This window comes from Hyperolius riggenbachi, chromosome 2 (genome assembly GCF_040937935.1).
Source record: "Hyperolius riggenbachi isolate aHypRig1 chromosome 2, aHypRig1.pri, whole genome shotgun sequence".
Taxonomy (NCBI): Eukaryota; Metazoa; Chordata; class Amphibia; order Anura; family Hyperoliidae; genus Hyperolius; species Hyperolius riggenbachi.
In genome coordinates this window covers 13,164,227-13,185,744 of record NC_090647.1, presented here as the reverse complement: position 1 = coordinate 13,185,744, position 21,518 = coordinate 13,164,227, and the positions used below count along the sequence as shown (strand labels likewise).

Here is a 21,518-nt window from a genome sequence, read left to right as displayed (position 1 = left end):
GAAATCTCACCATTGTGGGAGGGGAGGAGACACTGATCACTGCATGGAGATCTCACCATTGTGGGAGGGGAGGAGACACAAACTACTGCAGGGAGGTCTCACCATTGTGGGAGGGGAGGAGACACAAACTACTGCAGGGAAATCTCACCATTGTGGGAGGGAGGAGACACAAAAAACTATTGCAGTGCACTCCTTTACTTAATTGTGTGCAGTGGCGTAACTACAATTGCTGGGCCCCCCATGGTCACACCTCTTCACTTCCCTCCCCTGGTGCCCCTCACAGCCTGGGGGCCCATCTCACAGGGGTCATACAACAAGTGTGGCCATCAGGATCTCTACACCCATAACAAGTGTAGCCACAAAACCCCTGATCCGAAGGATGGAGCCCTGTATGGGAGGAAGGGAAGGTTAGTAGTCGAGGTCCTGTGCAGTTCTGGGCCCCCCTGTGATCACAGGCACTGCTCTCCTCTAGTTTCGCCCCTGCTTGTGTGGAGGAGGGAGGGGCCTGTATGGGAGGAAGGAAAGGTTAGTAGTCGGGGTCCTGTGCAGTTCTGGGCCCCCTGTGATCACAGGCACTGCTCTCCTCTAGTTACGCCCCTGGTTGTGTGGAGGAGGGAGGGGCCTGTATCGGAGGAAGGGAAGGTTAGTAGTCGGAGTCCTGTGCAGTTCTGGGCCCCCTGTGATCACAGGCACTGCTCTCCTCTAGTTACGCCCCTGCTTGTGTGGAGGAGGGAGGGGCCTGTATGGGAGGAAGGGAAGGTTAGTAGTCGGAGTCCTGTGCAGTTCTGGGCCCCCTGTGATCACAGGCACTGCTCTCCTCTAGTTACACCCCTGCTTGTGTGGAGGAGGGAGGGGCCTGTATGGGAGGAAGGGAAGGTCAGTGGTCGGGGTCCTGTGCAGTTCTGGGCCCCCTGTGATCACAGGTACTGCTCTCCTCTAGTTACGCCCCTGCTTGTGTGGAGGTGGGAGGGGCCTGTATCGGAGGAAGGGAAGGTTAGTAGTCGAGGTCCTGTGCAGTTCTGGGCCCCCTGTGATCACAGGTACTGCTCTCCTCTAGTTACACCCCTGCTTGTGTGGAGGAGGGAGGGGCCTGTATCGGAGGAAGGGAAGGTTAGTAGTCGAGGTCCTGTGCAGTTCTGGGCCCCCTGTGATCAGAGGTACTGCTCTCCTCTAGTTACACCCCTGCTTGTGTGGAGGAGGGAGGGGCCTGTATCGGAGGAAGGGAAGGTTAGTAGTCGAGGTCCTGTGCAGTTCTGGGCCCCCTGTGATCACAGGTACTGCTCTCCTCTAGTTACACCCCTGCTTGTGTGGAGGAGGGAGGGGCCTGTATCGGAAGAAGGGAAGGTTAGTAGTCGAGGTCCTGTGCAGTTCTGGGCCCCCTGTGATCACAGGTACTGCTCTCCTCTAGTTACACCCCTGCTTGTGTGGAGGTGGGAGGGGCCTGTATCGGAGGGAGGGAAGGTTAGTAGTCGGAGTCCTGTGCAGTTCTGGGCCCCCTGTGATCACAGGTACTGCTCTCCTCTAGTTACGCCCCTGCTTGTGTGGAGGAGGGAGGGGCCTGTATCGGAGGAAGGGAAGGTTAGTAGTCGGAGTCCTGTGCAGTTCTGGGCCCCCTGTGATCACAGGCACTGCTCTCCTCTAGTTACGCTCCTGCTTGTGTGGAGGTGGGAGGGGCCTGTATCGGAGGAAGGGAAGGTTAGTAGTCGGAGTCCTGTGCAGTTCTGGGCCCCCTGTGATCAGAGGTACTGCTCTCCTCTAGTTACACCCCTGCTTGTGTGGAGGTGGGAGGGGCCTGTATCGGAGGAAGGGAAGGTTAGTAGTCGGAGTCCTGTGCAGTTCTGGGCCCCCTGTGATCAGAGGTACTGCTCTCCTCTAGTTACACCCCTGCTTGTGTGGAGGTGGGAGGGGCCTGTATCGGAGGAAGGGAAGGTCAGTAGTCGGAGTCCTGTGCAGTTCTGGGCCCCCTGTGATCACAGGTACTGCTCTCCTCTAGTTACACCCCTGCTTGTGTGGAGGTGGGAGGGGCCTGTATGGGAGGAAGGGAAGGTTAGTAGTCGGAGTCCTGTGCAGTTCTGGGCCCCCTGTGATCAGAGGTACTGCTCTCCTCTAGTTTCGCCCCTGCTTGTGTGGAGGAGGGAGGGGCCTGTATCGGAGGAAGGGAAGGTTAGTAGTCGAGGTCCTGTGCAGTTCTGGGCCCCCCTGTGATCAGAGGTACTGCTCTCCTCTAGTTACGCCCCTGCTTGTGTGGAGGAGGGAGGGGCCTGTATGGGAGGAAGGGAAGGTCAGTGGTCGGGGTCCTGTGCAGTTCTGGGCCCCCTGTGATCAGAGGTACTGCTCTCCTCTAGTTACGCCCCTGCTTGTGTGGAGGAGGGAGGGGCCTGTATCGGAGGAAGGGAAGGTTAGTAGTCGAGGTCCTGTGCAGTTCTGGGCCCCCCTGTGATCAGAGGTACTGCTCTCCTCTAGTTTCGCCCCTGCTTGTGTGGAGGAGGGAGGGGCCTGTATCGGAGGAAGGGAAGGTTAGTAGTCGGGGTCCTGTGCAGTTCTGGGCCCCCTGTGATCACAGGTACTGCTCTCCTCTAGTTACGCCCCTGCTTGTGTGGAGGAGGGAGGGGCCTGTATGGGAGGAAGGGAAGGTCAGTAGTCGGGGTCCTGTGCAGTTCTGGGCCCCCTGTGATCAGAGGTACTGCTCTCCTCTAGTTACACCCCTGCTTGTGTGGAGGAGGGAGTGACCTGTATCGGAGGGAGGGAAGGTTAGTAGTCAGAGTCCTGTGCAGTTCTGGGCCCCCTGTGATCACAGGTACTGCTCTCCTCTAGTTACGCCCCTGCTTGTGTGGAGGAGGGAGGGGCCTGTATCGGAGGAAGGGAAGGTTAGTAGTCGGAGTCCTGTGCAGTTCTGGGCCCCCTGTGATCACAGGCACTGCTCTCCTCTAGTTACGCTCCTGCTTGTGTGGAGGAGGGAGGGGCCTGTATCGGAGGAAGGGAAGGTTAGTAGTCGGAGTCCTGTGCAGTTCTGGGCCCCCTGTGATCACAGGCACTGCTCTCCTCTAGTTACGCCCCTGCTTGTGTGGAGGAGGGAGGGGCCTGTGTCGGAGGAAGGGAAGGTTAGTAGTCGGGGTCCTGTGCAGTTCTGGGCCCCCTGTGATCACAGGCACTGCTCTCCTCTAGTTACGCCCCTGCTTGTGTGGAGGAGGGAGGGGCCTGTATCGGAGGAAGGGAAGGTCAGTAGTCGGAGTCCTGTGCAGTTCTGGGCCCCTCTGTGATCACAGGCACTGCTCTCCTCTAGTTACGCCCCTGCTTGTGTGGAGGAGGGAGGGGCCTGTATGGGAGGATGGGAAGGTCAGTAGTCGGAGTCCTGTGCAGTTCTGGGCCCCCTGTGATCACAGGCACTGCTCTCCTCTAGTTACGCCCCTGGTTGTGTGGAGGAGGGAGGGGCCTGTATCGGAGGAAGGGAAGGTTTGTAGTCGAGGTCCTGTGCAGTTCTGGGCCCCTCTGTGATCATAGGCACTGCTCTCCTCTAGTTACGCTCCTGCTTGTGTGGAGGAGGGAGGGGCCTGTATCGGAGGAAGGGAAGGTTAGTAGTCGAGGTCCTGTGCAGTTCTGGGCCCCCTGTGATCACAGGCACTGCTCTCCTCTAGTTACGCCCCTGCTTGTGTGGAGGAGGGAGGGGCCTGTATGGGAGGAAGGGAAGGTCAGTAGTCGGGGTCCTGTGCAGTTCTGGGCCCCCTGTGATCAGAGGTACTGCTCTCCTCTAGTTTCGCCCCTGCTTGTGTGGAGGAGGGAGGGGCCTGTATCGGAGGAAGGGAAGGTTAGTAGTCGGGGTCCTGTGCAGTTCTGGGCCCCCTGTGATCACAGGTACTGCTCTCCTCTAGTTACGCCCCTGCTTGTGTGGAGGAGGGAGGGGCCTGTATGGGAGGAAGGGAAGGTCAGTAGTCGGGGTCCTGTGCAGTTCTGGGCCCCCTGTGATCAGAGGTACTGCTCTCCTCTAGTTACACCCCTGCTTGTGTGGAGGAGGGAGTGACCTGTATCGGAGGGAGGGAAGGTTAGTAGTCAGAGTCCTGTGCAGTTCTGGGCCCCCTGTGATCACAGGTACTGCTCTCCTCTAGTTACGCCCCTGCTTGTGTGGAGGAGGGAGGGGCCTGTATCGGAGGAAGGGAAGGTTAGTAGTCGGAGTCCTGTGCAGTTCTGGGCCCCCTGTGATCACAGGCACTGCTCTCCTCTAGTTACGCTCCTGCTTGTGTGGAGGAGGGAGGGGCCTGTATCGGAGGAAGGGAAGGTTAGTAGTCGGAGTCCTGTGCAGTTCTGGGCCCCCTGTGATCACAGGCACTGCTCTCCTCTAGTTACGCCCCTGCTTGTGTGGAGGAGGGAGGGGCCTGTGTCGGAGGAAGGGAAGGTTAGTAGTCGGGGTCCTGTGCAGTTCTGGGCCCCCTGTGATCACAGGCACTGCTCTCCTCTAGTTACGCCCCTGCTTGTGTGGAGGAGGGAGGGGCCTGTATCGGAGGAAGGGAAGGTCAGTAGTCGGAGTCCTGTGCAGTTCTGGGCCCCTCTGTGATCACAGGCACTGCTCTCCTCTAGTTACGCCCCTGCTTGTGTGGAGGAGGGAGGGGCCTGTATGGGAGGATGGGAAGGTCAGTAGTCGGAGTCCTGTGCAGTTCTGGGCCCCCTGTGATCACAGGCACTGCTCTCCTCTAGTTACGCCCCTGGTTGTGTGGAGGAGGGAGGGGCCTGTATCGGAGGAAGGGAAGGTTTGTAGTCGAGGTCCTGTGCAGTTCTGGGCCCCTCTGTGATCATAGGCACTGCTCTCCTCTAGTTACGCTCCTGCTTGTGTGGAGGAGGGAGGGGCCTGTATCGGAGGAAGGGAAGGTTAGTAGTCGAGGTCCTGTGCAGTTCTGGGCCCCCTGTGATCACAGGCACTGCTCTCCTCTAGTTACGCCCCTGCTTGTGTGGAGGAGGGAGGGGCCTGTATGGGAGGATGGGAAGGTCAGTAGTCGGGGTCCTGTGCAGTTCTTGGCCCCCTGTGATCACAGGTACTGCTCTCCTCTAGTTACGCCCCTGCTTGTGTGGAGGAGGGAGGGGCCTGTATCGGAGGAAGGGAAGGTTAGTAGTCGGGGTCCTGTGCAGTTCTGGGCCCCCTGTGATCAGAGGTACTGCTCTCCTCTAGTTACGCCCCTGCTTGTGTGGAGGAGGGAGGGGCCTGTATCAGAGGGAAGGGAAGGTCAGTAGTCGGAGTCCTGTGCAGTTCTGGGCCCCCTGTGATCACAGGCACTGCTCTCCTCTAGTTACGCCCCTGCTTGTGTGGAGGAGGGAGGGGCCTGTATCGGAGGAAGGGAAGGTTAGTAGTCGAGGTCCTGTGCAGTTCTGGGCCCCTCTGTGATCACAGGCACTGCTCTCCTCTAGTTACGCCCCTGCTTGTGTGGAGGAGGGAGGGGCCTGTATGGGAGGATGGGAAGGTCAGTAGTCGGGGTCCTGTGCAGTTCTGGGCCCCCTGTGATCACAGGTACTGCTCTCCTCTAGTTACGCCCCTGCTTGTGTGGAGGAGGGAGGGGCCTGTATGGGAGGATGGGAAGGTCAGTAGTCGGGGTCCTGTGCAGTTCTGGGCCCCCTGTGATCACAGGTACTGCTCTCCTCTAGTTACGCCCCTGCTTGTGTGGAGGAGGGAGGGGCCTGTATGGGAGGATGGGAAGGTCAGTAGTCGGGGTCCTGTGCAGTTCTGGGCCCCTCTGTGATCACAGGCACTGCTCTCCTCTAGTTACGCCCCTGCTTGTGTGGAGGAGGGAGGGGCCTGTATGGGAGGATGGGAAGGTCAGTAGTCGGGGTCCTGTGCAGTTCTGGGCCCCCTGTGATCACAGGTACTGCTCTCCTCTAGTTACGCCCCTGCTTGTGTGGAGGAGGGAGGGGCCTGTATGGGAGGATGGGAAGGTCAGTAGTCGGGGTCCTGTGCAGTTCTGGGCCCCCTGTGATCACAGGTACTGCTCTCCTCTAGTTACGCCCCTGCTTGTGTGGAGGAGATCCGGCTTGCATAATGTTACACATTTGCGCTACTCATCGCTGAAATCAGATGCAGCAAAATAGCCTCCAAACATAACATAACACACATTTGTAATATTTCAGATATTCCTAAATAATTAATAATATGAAGCCACTTTTCTTGTATAATTTCATGCAAGACACCTTAATAGAGAGAGAGAGAAAGAGAGAAAGAGAGAGATATTAAAGTAAACGTAAACACTGCAATTATTACTCCACCTCCACATGAAATTAAAACTTTACCTTTGATGATAAACAAACCACTGACTTCCATGTTCTAATGGAGCTCGGTCACATGACGATGCCAAATGACGACTGCCTACCCCGCTGGCTGATGGGAAATGATCTAAAGTTTAGCTTTCTCTGCTCACTCTAGCCGGCTGCTTCTGCTCACATACACTCGTCATCCTGTCACATTTTACAGCTAGAGAGAGTCTGGACATTGTATCTTAAAGGACAACTGAAGTGAGAAGAATGGAGGCTGCCATATTTCTTTCCTTTTAAGCAATACCAGTTGTCTGGCTATCCTGCTGATCCTCTGATCTAATACTTTTAGCCATAGACCCTGAACAAGCATGCAGCAGTTTCTGACATTATTGTCAGATCTGACAAGATTAGCTGCATGCTTGTTTCTGGTGTGATTTGGACACAAATGCAGCCAAATAGATCAGCAGGGCTGCCAGGCAACTGGTATTGTTACGGAAATAAATATGGCAGCCTCCATATCACTCTCACTTCAGTTGCCCTTTAAGCTGAACAAGTCTCCTCCTCCTGGTCTGTTTTTTACCCTGACAAGATGGTTCGTTATTAAGCAGCAGGCTCGAGCCAGCAGAGAAAGCTAGGCTGCAGATAATTTCCCATTATCCAAGAGACTAGGTAGTTATCAGTCAGCATTATACATTATCACATGACAGGACTTCAGGACAACCAGAAGTCAAGTGTTTTCTTCTTTACCGTCAAGGGCAAATTTTTGTATGCTGTCACATTGCCATTAATCTTCCCTACATAGGGGGCCACACCCAGGCTGGAGAAATAGTAAGAATCAAAGTGATGGCTCCCAAAATCCATCCGACCTACTTGTTATATAGGACAATGTCAGGTCTCCATACATAACTGCTAGGTATACGGATGGTATCGAGACCATCATATTCATCCTTGTTCCAGCGCAGGTAGGCGTCAAACCACACCTGACGAATCCACAGGTACGCCATGAGGATCTGGTTCCGCTCGTCCTAGGAGAGACCAGGAGGATGAAGACACCAGTGAGAACACCCAGCACGGTTATTGATTGGTTCCAATCACCAAGAAAGATAAATATGGAGACCTTCATTACTGCCCCCCATCTTGAAGGTGCCGGATGTCTAGCTGCCATGCTGATCATTCCAAGGAGACTCTTTCTGATGGACTTTCTGAAGCATTTATCTAAGACTAATATGACGATCAGAAGTTCAGATTGCCCTACAACCCCTCCTGATCAGCCAATCAGAAGTGGAGGCTGTCCTACAACCCTCCTGATCAGCCAATCAGAAGCTCAGACTGTCCTACAACCCTCCTGATCCGCCAATCAGAAGTTCAGACTGTCCTACAACCCTCCTGATCAGCCAATCAGAAGCTCAGACTGTCCTACAACCCTCCTGATCAGCCAATCAGAAGCTCAGACTGTCCTACAACCCTCCTGATCAGCCAATCAGAAGCTCAGACTGTCCTACAACCCTCCTGATCAGCCAATCAGAAGCTCAGACTGTCCTTCAACCCTCCTGATCAGCCAATCAGAAGCTCAGACTGTCCTACAACCCTCCTGATCAGCCAATCAGAAGCTCAGACTGTCCTACAACCCTCCTGATCAGCCATTCAGAAACTCAGACTGTCCTACAACCCTCCTGATCAGCCAATCAGAAGCTCAGACTGTCCTACAACCCTCCTGATAAGCCAATCAAAAGCTCAGACTGTCCTACAACCCTCCTGATCAGCCAATCAGAAACTCAGACTGTCATACAACCCTCCTGATCAGCCAATCAGAAGCTCAGACTGTCCTACAACCCTCCTGATCAGCCAATCAGAAGCTCAGACTGTCCTACAACCCTCCTGATCAGCCAATCAGAAGCTCAGACTGTCCTACAACCCTCCCGATCAGCATACCTGTTCCAGGTGAGGAGAACCTGCATTCACACTGGCAATAAAAATGTTCCGTTTAGTGGAATGAAACGGAATGCTTCCGAATTGATCCTATGCAAGGCAATAGGATCGGTTCACATCAGTCCATGTGGAATAGATCTGTTCGTTCCGTTCCGTGAAGCAGAACACAAGTATGGGTAAGTCTGCCATAATTCTGGATTTGCCAGGTGAAGCGGATGGCGACTGATTCCATTCTCACTAGACTGTTCGTCACGTATGTTTTGCAAAATACTCGCTACTGTCCGTTCGGTCTTCTGCTGCGTCCGCCCCTTGAGGTCCCTTCCGGTATACTGATCCCAGAGCCCCATCAGAAGCCTCAGCATACAACTGGTTTGAAATAGACCAATGGGAAGCGTCCCTCCTCAGGGAGGATTCTCATTGGTTCACTGAGTAGTGGACCAATGAAAGCCTCCCCTTGCTTATGAAGGATTCCCATTGGTCTTTTGAAAACCAATGGAAGCCTTATGCTCTGGGATCAGAATACTGGCGTTTCTAGCGTGCAGGGACCTGAATGGATGGTGGCAGCGGTGGGGGAGGAGCACAAACGCAACAGTGACGGGAAAAGAGCAGGGGGGAACCCAACCCTTCCCCCCCCCCCCAAGATGAAAAACTGATGCCCAGCCTAACAAACTGTTTAAGTTGAAGTCAAGATCAGTTTTTCCTTCGTTACTGTGGGAACCTGGCCTGTAATCAGAGGATCAGCTTGACAGTCAGAGGATCAGCTTGACAGGTGGGCAACCAGCATTTATTGGAGGAGGACAGCGATGGACAGCCAACCTATTCCTTTCCAGAGGGATACATCGTATGTCTACCCAAAACTGATGACACATCATGTTACATTGACGGAATGGTCTAGTGACTCAATGACTCATAGACATAGCCTTCTAGCAATGAAAAAGTGATTCTGTCCTATGCTTCCTATACTCGGTACAAGCCAGTCAATATTAGCCCTTCAGCAGCCAATTTGTTTAGAGACATGCAAGGGCCAATTTATTTTAGCAAATTTTTTTATATCTTACTTGTTACATTTCCCTGCTTCTAATTAGTACTGCTGTAGTGTGTATTTATGACCACTTGTCACTAGGGGGCAGTGTGAGACAATAACAGAGGACTTCTGCTTTCAGTTTCTATATTTTCTGCTAGTAGAGAGACATCAAAGCATTCCAAGAATTTACAGCACAACGAGTTCTGCCCACTGAAGTCAAAAGCAGAGCACTTATCTCATACGACATAAGTCTACTGATGCTGCTAGTGGTTAAAGAATAAGTGAATATATAACATAAACATTCTAAATCAATGTCAGACTGCCTATTGACCAAGAATGCCACTATATTCCACAACTGACTTTACCCTGCAGAAGAACTGTGAGGACCACATCCTCCTATTGCTTACAAACACTTTCCTGCTGACAGTCACCTGCACACACCACAGTTTCTGCACTAGGCCAGCTAGTCCTTGCTCTCCCTGCTCCTTGCAGCTTCTCATTGCCGCCCCATCCCAAAAGCATCATTAATAAACACAGAGAATACATGCCTGAGATAATTGAATGGCCTTTGTATGGGTACCCCACCCATAATGTCATTTAAAGCAAACGGGAAGTGAGAGGGATATGGTGGCTGACATACTTATTTCCTGATAAAGAGACACTGAAGCGAAAAAAATATATGATATAATGAATTGGTTGTGTACTATGAATAATTACTAGAAGATTAGCAGCAAAGAAAATATTCTCATACTTTTATTTTCAGGTATATAGTGTTTTTTCTAACATTGCATCATTCTATAATATGTGCAGATTACACAACACTCAGCATTCAAAATGATTCTTTCAGAGCAGTCTGTGCACTAATGACCTCTCCTCTAGCAGAAGAAAAAGAAGACAGTTCAGGAACAGTTGAGATAATAAAAGTCAGATAACAGCCCTCTCCACGACTTTGAAAGTCGTAGAGCTTAATGGCTTTTTTGCATAGAGATAACAACTGGAGTTTCTTAACTCTTCCTGTACTGGAAACAATTAGACTGATGTATCTGATCTTAATGTTTTATTTCTTAGCTGTACTACACATACAAATCATAATATCATTTTTTTTTTTCGATTCAGTGTCTCTTTAAACAATACCAGTTGCCTGGCTATCCTGCTGATTTCTTTGGCTGCAGTAGTGTCTGAATCACACCTGAAATCAGCAGGCAGCTAATCCAGTCACACTTCAGAGCGCCCGCCTGATCTGCTGCATGCTTGTTCAGGGGCTAGGCTAAAAGTATTAGAGGCAGAGGGTCAGCAGGACAGCCAGGTAATGTGCGTTGTTTAAAAGGAAATAAATATGGCAGCCTCCACAACCGTCTCTCTTCAGCTGTCCTTTAATAACCTGATACCGGGGATTACTAAAGAACAAGGGCATTATCTCTCTATGTTCTTGTCTCTTGTTTGTATGATATAAGGGTACACTAGGAACACTGGGAAGGAGAAATAACTGTAGCCAGCTACTTTGTGCTAACTGTAACCAAAGAATTAGCTAAATTATAACACATATCCCAAAGCAACAGCAAACTGAAAATCAGATGATGTTTCAAGTTTTATTTATGTAAAAATATGGAACATTTTAACAGGTTCACAAACTTTTAATCACTAGTGATAGCAGAGACCAGAACACACTGCAGCTAGTTTACTCTCAGTACGGTACAGGCACAGAGTAACAGCTTATACTGTACATACTGGGGTAGCAGAGACCAGAACACACTGCAGCTAGTTTACTATCAGTACGGTACAGGCACAGAGTAACAGCTTATACTGTACATACTGGGGTAGCAGAGACCAGAACACACTGCAGCTAGTTTACTCTCAGTACGGTACAGGCACAGAGTAACAGTTTATACTGTACTTACTGGGGTAGCAGAGACCAGAACACACTGCAGCTAGTTTACTATCAGTACGGTACAGGCACAGAGTAACAGCTTATACTGTACATACTGGGGTAGCAGAGACCAGAACACCCTGCAGCTAGTTTACTCTCAGTACAGTACAGGCACAGAGTAACAGCTTATACTGTACATACTGGGGTAGCAGAGGTCAGCACACGGTGCAGCTAGTTTACTATCAGTACAGTACAGGCACAGAGTAACAGTTTATACTGTACATACTGGGGGTAGCAGAGATCAGCACACACTGCAGCTAGTTTACTATCAGTACAGTACAGGCACAGAGTAACAGTTTATACTGTACATACTGGAGGTAGCAGAGATCAGCACACCCTGCAGCTAGTTTACTATCAGTACAGTACAGGCACAGAGTAACAGTTTATACTGTACATACTGGAGGTAGCAGAGATCAGCACACCCTGCAGCTAGTTTACTATCAGTACAGGCACAGAGTAACAAGCTTATACTGTACATACTGGAGGTAGCAGAGGTCAGCACACACTGCAGCTGGTTTACTATCAGTACAGGCACAGAGTAACAGCTTATACTGTACATACTGGGGTAGCAGAGACCAGAACACCCTGCAGCTAGTTTACTCTCAGTACAGTACAGGCACAGAGTAACAGCTTATACTGTACATACTGGGGTAGCAGAGGTCAGCACACGGTGCAGCTAGTTTACTATCAGTACAGTACAGGCACAGAGTAACAGCTTATACTGTACATACTGGGAGTAGGAGAGATCAGCACACACTGCAGCTAGTTTACTATCAGTACAGTACAGGCACAGAGTAACAGTTTATACTGTACATACTAGAGGTAGCAGAGATCAGCACACCCTGCAGCTAGTTTACTATCAGTACAGGCACAGAGTAACAGCTTATACTGTACATACTGGAGGTAGCAGAGGTCAGCACACGCTGCAGCTGGTTTACTATCAGTACAGGCACAGAGTAACAGCTTATACTGTACATACTGGGGTAGCAGAGGTCAGCACACGCTGCAGCTAGTTTACTATCAGTACAGTACAGGCACAGAGTAACAGTTTATACTGTACATACTGGGGTAGCAGAGATCAGCACACGGTGCAGCTAGTTTACTCTCAGTACAGGAACAGAGTAACAGCGTATACTGTACATACTGGGGGTAGCAGAGATCAGCACACCCTGCAGCTAGTTTACCATCAGTACAGGCACAGAGTAACAGCTTATACTGTACATATTGGAGGTAGCAGAGATCAGTGCACACTGCAGCTAGTTTACCATCAGTACAGGCACAGAGTAACAGCTTATACTGTACATACTGGAGGTAGCAGAGATTAGCACACTCTGCAGCTAGTTTACTATCTGTACAGGCACAGAGTAACAGCTTATACTGTACATACTGGAGGTAGCAGAGATTAGCACACCCTGCAGCTAGTTTACTATTAGTACAGGCACAGAGTAACAGCTTATAGGAGAAGTCATGGAGAAGCATGTGATCAGTCTGGTCAGGTAATAGATATGGAAGTCTCTGATTTGCTAGTCATGATCATGTGCTAAAGCAGGATGTGTTCACAGCAAATTAGAGTTTTGCAAATCTATCAGCTGATCAAATAATCACATGCTTCTCCATGACTTCTCCTAGACATGACCATCACTAATCACAGACTTACATATCTATCACCTGACCAGACTGATCACATGCTTCTCCATGACTTCTCCTAGACATGACCATCACTAATCACAGACTTACATATCTATCACCTGACCACACTGATCATTTGCTTCTCCATGACTTCTCCTAGACATGACCATCACTAATCAGAGACTTACATATCTATCACCTGACCACACTGACCACATGCTTCTCCATGACTTCTCCTAGACACGACCATCACTAATCAGAGACTTACATATCTATCACCTGACCAGACTGATCACATGCTTCTCCATGACTTCTCCTAGACACGTCCATCACTAATCAGAGACTTACATATTTATCACCTGACCAGACTGATCACATGCTTCTCCATGACTTCTCCTAGACACAACCATCACTAATCAGAGACTTATATATCTATCACCTGACCAGACTGATCACATGCTTCTCCATGACTTCTCCTAGACACGTCCATCACTAATCAGAGACTTACATATCTATCACCTGACCACCACACTGATCACATGCTTCTCCATGACTTCTCCTAGACATGACCATCACTAATCAGAGACTTACATATCTATCACTTGACCACCACACTGATCACATGCTTCTCCATGACTTCTCCTAGATAAATGCAAAAAGGATCCGCAAACCAGAGCAGGTTGAGGTAAAAAAAGACTGAAATGTTTATTTGAAAATCCACAGACAAGGCAATAAAATCACAGGATCAACTAACGCGTATCGGGCCTACCATCTGCCCTTAATCGTAGTAACTATCACCTGACCAGACTAATCACATGCTTCTCCATGACTTCTCCTAGACACGTCCATCACTAATCAGAGACTTACATATCCATCACCTGACCAGACTGATCACATGCTTCTCCATGACTTCTCCTAGACACGTCCATCACTAATCAGAGACTTACATATCTATCACCTGACCACCACACTAATCACATGCTTCTCCATGACTTCTCCTAGACATGACCATCACTAATCAGAGACTTACATATCTATCACCTGACCACCACACTGATCACATGCTTCTCCATGACTTCTCCTAGATACATATGGCCATCACTAATCAGAGACTTACATATCCATCACCTGACCAGACTGATCACATGCTTCTCCATGACTTCTCCTAGACATGACCATCACTAATCAGAGACTTACATATCTATCACCTGACCAGACTGATCACATGCTTCTCCATTACTTCTCCTAGACATGATCGTCACTAATCAGGAATATAAATATACTGTATAATTGGTCAGGGCTCATTTTGAAACATTGAAGCACAAATTCACAAACACATTAAGAAGCTGTGTCACTGACTGTACCAATGCAGACAGTCAATGAGATGCAAATAATATCCAAGTTTTGCAAGATTATGCACATTTTATATGAAAATGTATTCATCTTAAAAATGGACCATTAAAATCCATCTGAGGTCCATTTTCAAGTTGTATATATATTTGCATAACCCTGCATTAACTCAGAATTATTTCATCTCATTGACTATGCCTCTGAGAAGTTGCCTTGCATATCAATTTTGGGTAGACACTATTGAGTTGTGCATGGGTGCAGTCAGGTGCTCAGAGGTTGGGACGCTGAGGAAGAGGGAGGTCCCAGGACTGTACCATGTCGATGATCTGGGACAGGGTGACCTGCAGAGTGACATTCATGGCTTTGTCCATGTCATCCACCGGCCGTAGAGCGTTGGAGTAGTTGGCGAAGAGGTCGTTTAGTAGCTTGTAGGCGAATTTCCCCTGAGCAGCCAGGACACCTGGAATCATAAGACAGACGGTCAGCCTGGTGAGGTCAGAGGTTCAGCTTTATACACCGTAACCGGCCCCTATTCTACTGCAAAACATTGTACATACAACAAAGCAGCCACATGCTGATCACGTGATCACAGCTCTCCTGCTCCTTATTCTAATGATGCCCTCTAGGAGAAGGGACTGTGTGTGCAGCCAATAGACAGCCCTGCATCTGTTTTCGGCTGGGAATAAGGCAGGGTTGTCAGGCTGCTGCATACTGTCAGGAACAGCATTTGTCTCTGGAGTACAGAAAGCTAATTCAAGAAAATAATGTTATTTTTTTATTGGAAAATCTTCCATCTGTAAAAATCCACTTATTGTATCAGCAGAAAAAGAGTTAAGCAGACTCATTCCTGGCTTGTGCCTGACGAAGGGAGGATCAGCATCCGGAACAGCCCTCACAGGTTTTTTCCATATTGTCTGTTTGCTGTTGTTTAGATATTTTGGAATGAGACTTTTTCTGATCATACAAAAATTGATTTTCCTCAAGGAGGATTTCGCAATGAAATAAATAAAAGTACTTTTTTATTATTATTATTATTATTATTATTATTATTATTATTATTATTATTTCTACAGTGCTGCCCATAATTATTCATACCCCTGGCAAATTTTGACTTCAAATTTCTATTATTTAACCAGCGAGTAATTTTTTATGGGAAATGGCATAGGTGTCTCCCAGAAGATAATAAGACATGTACAGGAGGCATTGTTGTGGGAAAAAAAACATTTCTCAGCTTTTATTTACATTTGAGCAAAAATTGTCCAGTCCAAAATGATTCATACCCTTCCCAAACTGTCACAGTCTGTGGGAAAATCCAAAGTTCTATACCATTACAAATAGTCCAAGCTGTTCTAAAGCATCATAATTACACTGATTCATTGGGAACAGCTGTTTTAATTACCCCAAATAGTTATTTGGGTTGAAAAAAGACATGCGTCCAACTCAACAGGTGAAAAACAGCAGCTCTCTGCAGTTGGTTTATGGACAGTCATGGCTAAGACAAAGGAGCTCAGTGAGGACCTGTGGCTGCTCACAAGTCAGGAAAAGGCTACAAGGCCATTTCTAAATGTTTTCAAGTTCCAGTGGCTACAATGCAAAGTATTATTAAAAATTTCAAGATGTTCCGCAAACGGGAAAATCTCAGAGGACGTGGTCGGAAGCCAAAAGTGACACCTGTGCTGGCCAGGAGGATAGTGAGAGAGGTGAAAAAGACCACCAAGGCCATCCTGGTGAATCTGGTCTCTGGTGGCAATGTCTCAAGGCAGACAATCCAACGGACACTGCACACTGCTGGGTTCCACGGATGCAGACCAAGGAGGATGCCACTTCTCCAGAGAAGGCACGCAAAAGCTCGCTTGGCCTTTGCAAATGCTCATCTGGACAAAGAAGAAGATTTCTGGTCTTCTGTGTTATGGTCAGATAAAACAAAATTTGAATTGTTTGGTCACAATGATGTTTCCTTCATTTTGGCGTAAAAAAGAACACCATCCCTATTGTCAAACATAGTGGTGGGATCCTAATGCTTTGGGGTTGTTTTTCACCCAATGGACCAGGGAACCTAAACAAAGTGAACGGCACCATGAAAAAAGAGCAATACATGAGGATTCTCAACGACAACATCAGACAGTCTGCAGAAAAACTTGGCCTTGGTCACCAGTGGACATTTCATCATGACAATGACCCAAAACGCACAGCAAAAGTGGTGAAGAAATGGTTATCAGACAACAATATTAATGTTTTGGAGTGGCCCAGCCAGAGTCCTGACTTGAATCCAATTGAGAATCTGTGGAGGGAGCTAAAGATCAGAGTGATGGCGAGAAGATACTCCAACCAGAAAGATTTGCAGCTCATTGCTAAAGATGAATGGGCAAAAATACCCGTGGAGACATGCAAAAAGCTGGTCTGCAATTATAGGAAGTGTTTGATTGTTGAAATAGCCCATAAAGGCTTTTCTATTGATTACTGAGAAGGGTATGAATAACTTTGAGCTGGACACTTTTTCCTCAAATGTAAATAAAAGCTGACAAATGTTTTTTTCCCACAATAATGCCTCTTGTGCATGGTCTTATCATCTTTTGGGAGACATCTATGTCATTTCCCAGCAAAAAATTACTTGTTGGTTGAATAAAAGTAACTTTAAGTAAAAATTTGCCAGGGGTATGAATAATTACGGGCAGCACTGTATAGCGCTGATATCTTCTGCAGTGCTGTACAGATTACATAGTGAGGTCACATAACTGTCCCTCAGAGGAGCTTACAAACTGTCCCTCAGAGAAGCTCACAAACTGTCCCTCAGAGGAGCTCACAAACTGTCCCTCAGAGGAGCTCACAAACTATCCCTCAGAGGAGCTCACAAACTGTCCCTCAGAGGAGCTCACAAACTGTCCCTCAGAGGACCTCACAAACTGTCCCTCAGAGGAGCTCACAAACTGTCCCTCAGAGGAGCTCACAAACTGTCCCTCAGAGGAGCTCACAAACTGTCCCTCAGAGGAGCTCACAAACAGGGACGGATCTAGACCAAGTTGCGCCTGGGGCAAGGTCAGGTTTTGGCGCCTAAAGGTCAGGATTTGGCGCTTAAACTGCCATTCCCCATCCAAATGTTGCCGCCTTTTTAAGAATTCAACAAATTGCGTCTGGGGCAAGAGACCCGCCTGCCCCCCTCTAGATCTATCCCTGCTCACAAACTGTCCCTCAGAGGAGCTCACAAACTGTCCCTCAGAGGAGCTCACAAACTGTCCCTCAGAGGAGCTCACAAACTGTCCCTCAGAGGACCTCACAAACTGTCCCTCAGAGGACCTCACAAACTGTCCCTCAGAGGACCTCACAAACTGTCCCTCAGAGGAGCTCACAAATAATTACAGGTGGAACTCCAAAAATTAGAATATCATGCAAAAGTCCAATTATTTCAGTAATTCAACTTAAAAGGTGAAACGCAGCAGAGTAGGTAGGAGAGTCTCTCAGCTGTGTCAGCACAGAAATACATCAGTCTGTGGCAGACACAGCTAATTTGTAAACACAGGATGTTAACAGTCTGTTTCCATGAAAGCAGGAAGTAGACACACTGCAGATTTTTTGCAGGAGTTCTGTAAGCTGTAATAAAGAAATGTTGCGTATCTTTTAGAGCAGAGAGGAAGTTCTGAGTTCAGGTCCGCTTTCATGGGCACTTTTAGGCTGGGTACACATGAAGCAATTTCCTCATCAGATCGACAGGAAATTTCCCGTCAGTCAATCATTTCCAACATGTCCGACTTGCTTCCTATTGAGACAGACATCGATTGTGAGATCAGTACTGCACAAAATCGATCCCTTTCTTGATTGGAAGCAGATGGGACAATTATCCAGCGATGGGAAATTTCTCTTCAATCTGATGGGAAAGTTGCATCGTGTGTAGCAGGCATTGATGTTCAAAAGAGAGAGACGGTTCTTGCATTGTTCTTTCTTAAAATGACACACACCCTATTTTTGTTATAACCTAAGAGTCACCAGTGATGACATTCTGCAGTTAATTCAGGACAGCCTGTATTTATAGCACAACTTTCTCACTACAGATCAGAGGGACTCTTTAAAGAATGGTGGTAAGTATGAAAATGTCCGCAGCCCCCCCTCCCCTCCCCCCCCACGCCTGAATCGTACAATCCCGAAACAAAGGTGATTATCTTGTTCTTACACACCGGCCCGCGGAGCCGCCACAACATTAAATATTTAACACGGAGAAGACACTGAAGGACGCCGCCAAATGATTTCCGAGCCAGCGAGCTTATCGCGCCGTTCTGCATAAATCAGGCTAATTAACGCTCGCGCCCGATCGCTCCTGAGAGACGCTATCAGCCGGAGATAAAACACAATCCTATTAAACCCAATTAAGCCGCAGGAGATAATCGACCAATAACACGCTGCGGAAAGTGCCGGAGTCATCGAAGCGAAAAAAAGAATGTAAAATAAGGGAAAAGCGGAGGATTTAAAGGAGCCGCTCTCTAAACTTTCTCTTCCCATAAACCGATACTGTGAATATCCAATACGATTGTACAATACGGTGGAACCTCGGTTTGGGAGCATACTTTGTTCTGGGAACATGCTGGTAATCCAGAGCGCTCTTATATTCCCATTAAGGATTAATGAAAACTCAGATGATTCCTTCCACAAGCCAAAATAATTCATTGAAAAATATGAAATTCCAAGTACTGCCCTGTCTAAAGTAACATTGTCACTCCTGTGTTTGCTCCGTGGATGAGCGGCTGGATAGTGTGTGTGTCACTCCTGTGTTTGCCCCGTGGATGAGCGGCTGGATAGTGTGTGTGTCACTCCTGTGTTTGCCCCGTGGATGAGCGGCTGGATAGTGTGTTTGTCACTCCTGTGTTTGCCCCGTGGATGAGCGGCTGGATAGTGTGTTTGTCACTCCTGTGTTTGCCCCGTGGATGAGCGGCTGGATATTGTGTGTCACTCCTGTGTTTGCCCCGTGGATGAGCGGCTGGGGTGTGTGTGTGTCACTCCTGTGTTTGCCCCGTAGATGAGCGGCTGGATAGTGTGTTTGTCACTCCTGTGTTTGCCCCGTGAATGAGCGGCTGGATTGTGTGTGTGTCACTCCTGTGTTTGCCCCGTGGATGAGCGGCTGGATAGTGTGTTTGTCACTCCTGTGTTTGCCCCGTGGATGAGCGGTAGGATAGTGTGTTTGTCACTCCTGTGTTTGCCCCGTGGATGAGCGGCTGGATAGTGTGTGTCACTCCTGTGTTTGCCCCGTAGATGAGCGGCTGGATAGTGTGTTTGTCACTCCTGTGTTTGCCCCGTGAATGAGCGGCTGGATTGTGTGTGTGTCACTCCTGTGTTTGCCCCGTGGATGAGCGGCTGGATAGTGTGTTTGTCACTCCTGTGTTTGCCCCGTGGATGAGCGGCTGGATAGTGTGTGTGTCACTCCTGTGTTTGCCCCGTGGATGAGCGGCTGGATAGTGTGTTTGTCACTCCTGTGTTTGCCCCGTGGATGAGCGGTAGGATAGTGTGTTTGTCACTCCTGTGTTTGCCCCGTGGATGAGCGGCTGGATAGTGTGTGTCACTCCTGTGTTTGCCCCGTAGATGAGTGGCTGGATAGTGTGTTTGTCACTCCTGTGTTTGCCCCGTGAATGAGCGGCTGGATTGTGTGTGTGTCACTCCTGTGTTTGCCCCGTGGATGAGCAGCTGGATAGTGTGTGTGTCACTCCTGTGTTTGCCCCGTGGATGAGCGGCTGGATTGTGTGCTGGTCACTCCTGTGTTTGCCCCGGGGATGAGCGGCTGGATAGTGTGTGTGTGTCACTCCTGTGTTTGCCCCGTGGATGAGCGGCTGGATAGTGTGTTTGTCACTCCTGTGTTTGCCCCGTGGATGAGCGGCAGGATATTGAGTGTCACTCCTGTGTTTGCCCCGTGGATGAGCGGCTGGATAGTGTGTTTGTCACTCCTGTGTTTGCCCCGTGGATGAGCGGCTGGATAGTGTGTTTGTCACTCCTGTGTTTGCCCCGTGGATGAGCGGCTGGATAGTGTGTGTCACTCCTGTGTTTGCCCCGTAGATGAGCGGCTGGATAGTGTGTTTGTCACTCCTGTGTTTGCCCCGTGAATGAGCGGCTGGATTGTGTGTGTGTCACTCCTGTGTTTGCCCCGTGGATGAGCAGCTGGATAGTGTGTGTGTCACTCCTGTGTTTGCCCCGTGGATGAGCGGCTGGATTGTGTGCTGGTCACTCCTGTGTTTGCCCCGGGGATGAGCGGCTGGATAGTGTGTGTGTGTCACTCCTGTGTTTGCCCCGTGGATGAGCGGCTGGATAGTGTGTTTGTCACTCCTGTGTTTGCCCCGTGGATGAGCGGCAGGATATTGAGTGTCACTCCTGTGTTTGCCCCGTGGATGAGCGGCTGGATTGTGTGTGTGTCACTCCTGTGTTTGCTCCGTGGATGAGCGGCTGGATTGTGTGCTGGTCACTCCTGTGTTTGCTCCGTGGATGAGCGGCTGGATTGTGTGCTGGTCACTCCTGTGTTTGCTCCGTGGATGAGCAGCTGGATAGTGTGTTTGTCACTCCTGTGTTTGCCCCGTGGATGAGCGGCTGGATTGTGTGCTGGTCACTCCTGTGTTTGCTCCGTGGATGAGCGGCTGGATAGTGTGTTTGTCACTCCTGTGTTTGCCCCGTGGATGAGCGGCTGGATTGTGTGTTTGTCACTCCTGTGTTTGCCCCGTGGATGAGCGGCTGGATAGTGTGTGTGTCACTCCTGTGTTTGCCCCGTGGATGAGCGGCTGGATTGTGTGTTTGTCACTCCTGTGTTTGCCCCGTGGATGAGCGGCTGGATAGTGTGTGTCTGTCACTCCTGTGTTTGCCCCGTGGATGAGCGGCTGGATAATGTGTTTGTCACTCCTGTGTTTGCCCCGTGGATGAGCGGCTGGATAGTGTGTTTGTCACTCCTGTGTTTGCCCCGTGGATGAGTGGCTGGATAGTGTGTTTGTCACTCCAGTGTTTGCCCCGTGGATGAGCGGCTGGATAGTGTGTTTGTCACTCCTGTGTTTGCCCCGTGGATGAGCGGCTGGATATTGTGTGTTTGTCACTCCTGTGTTTGCCCCGTGGATGAGCGGCTGGATAGTGTGTTTGTCACTCCTGTGTTTGCCCCATGGATGAGCGGCTGGATAGTGTGTTTGTCACTCCTGTGTTTGCCCCATGGATGAGCGGCTGGATAGTGTGTTTGTCACTCCTGTGTTTTCCCCGTGAATGAGCGGCTGGATAGTGTGTTTGTCACTCCTGTGTTGCTCCGTGGATGAGCGGCTGGATAGTGTGTTTGTCACTCCTGTGTTTGCCCCATGGATGAGCGGCTGGATAGTGTGTTTGTCACTCCTGTGTTGCTCCGTGGATGAGCGGCTGGATAGTGTGTTTGTCACTCCTGTGTTTGCCCCGTGGATGAGCGGCTGGATTGTGTGTTTGTCACTC

The 21,518-nt window shown here is 49.4% G+C and overlaps 1 protein-coding gene across 2 annotated transcripts in view; it reads right to left on the bottom strand.

Moving 5' to 3' along the window:
* Positions 1–21,518, bottom strand: part of LOC137545356 (neuronal acetylcholine receptor subunit alpha-10-like) — an 81,288-nt gene that overhangs the window by 22,454 nt on the left and 37,316 nt on the right. The window contains exons 2-3 of one of the 2 annotated variants that reach the window (XM_068266494.1): positions 14,405–14,550; positions 7,102–7,256 (exon numbers count right to left, since the gene is read on the bottom strand). In XM_068266494.1, coding sequence (XP_068122595.1) covers positions 7,102–7,256; positions 14,405–14,550 — 301 coding nt within the window. Of the gene's footprint in view, positions 1–7,101; positions 7,257–14,404; positions 14,551–21,518 lie in introns of those variants that run through there. The other variant, XM_068266495.1, reaches the window with a different exon arrangement.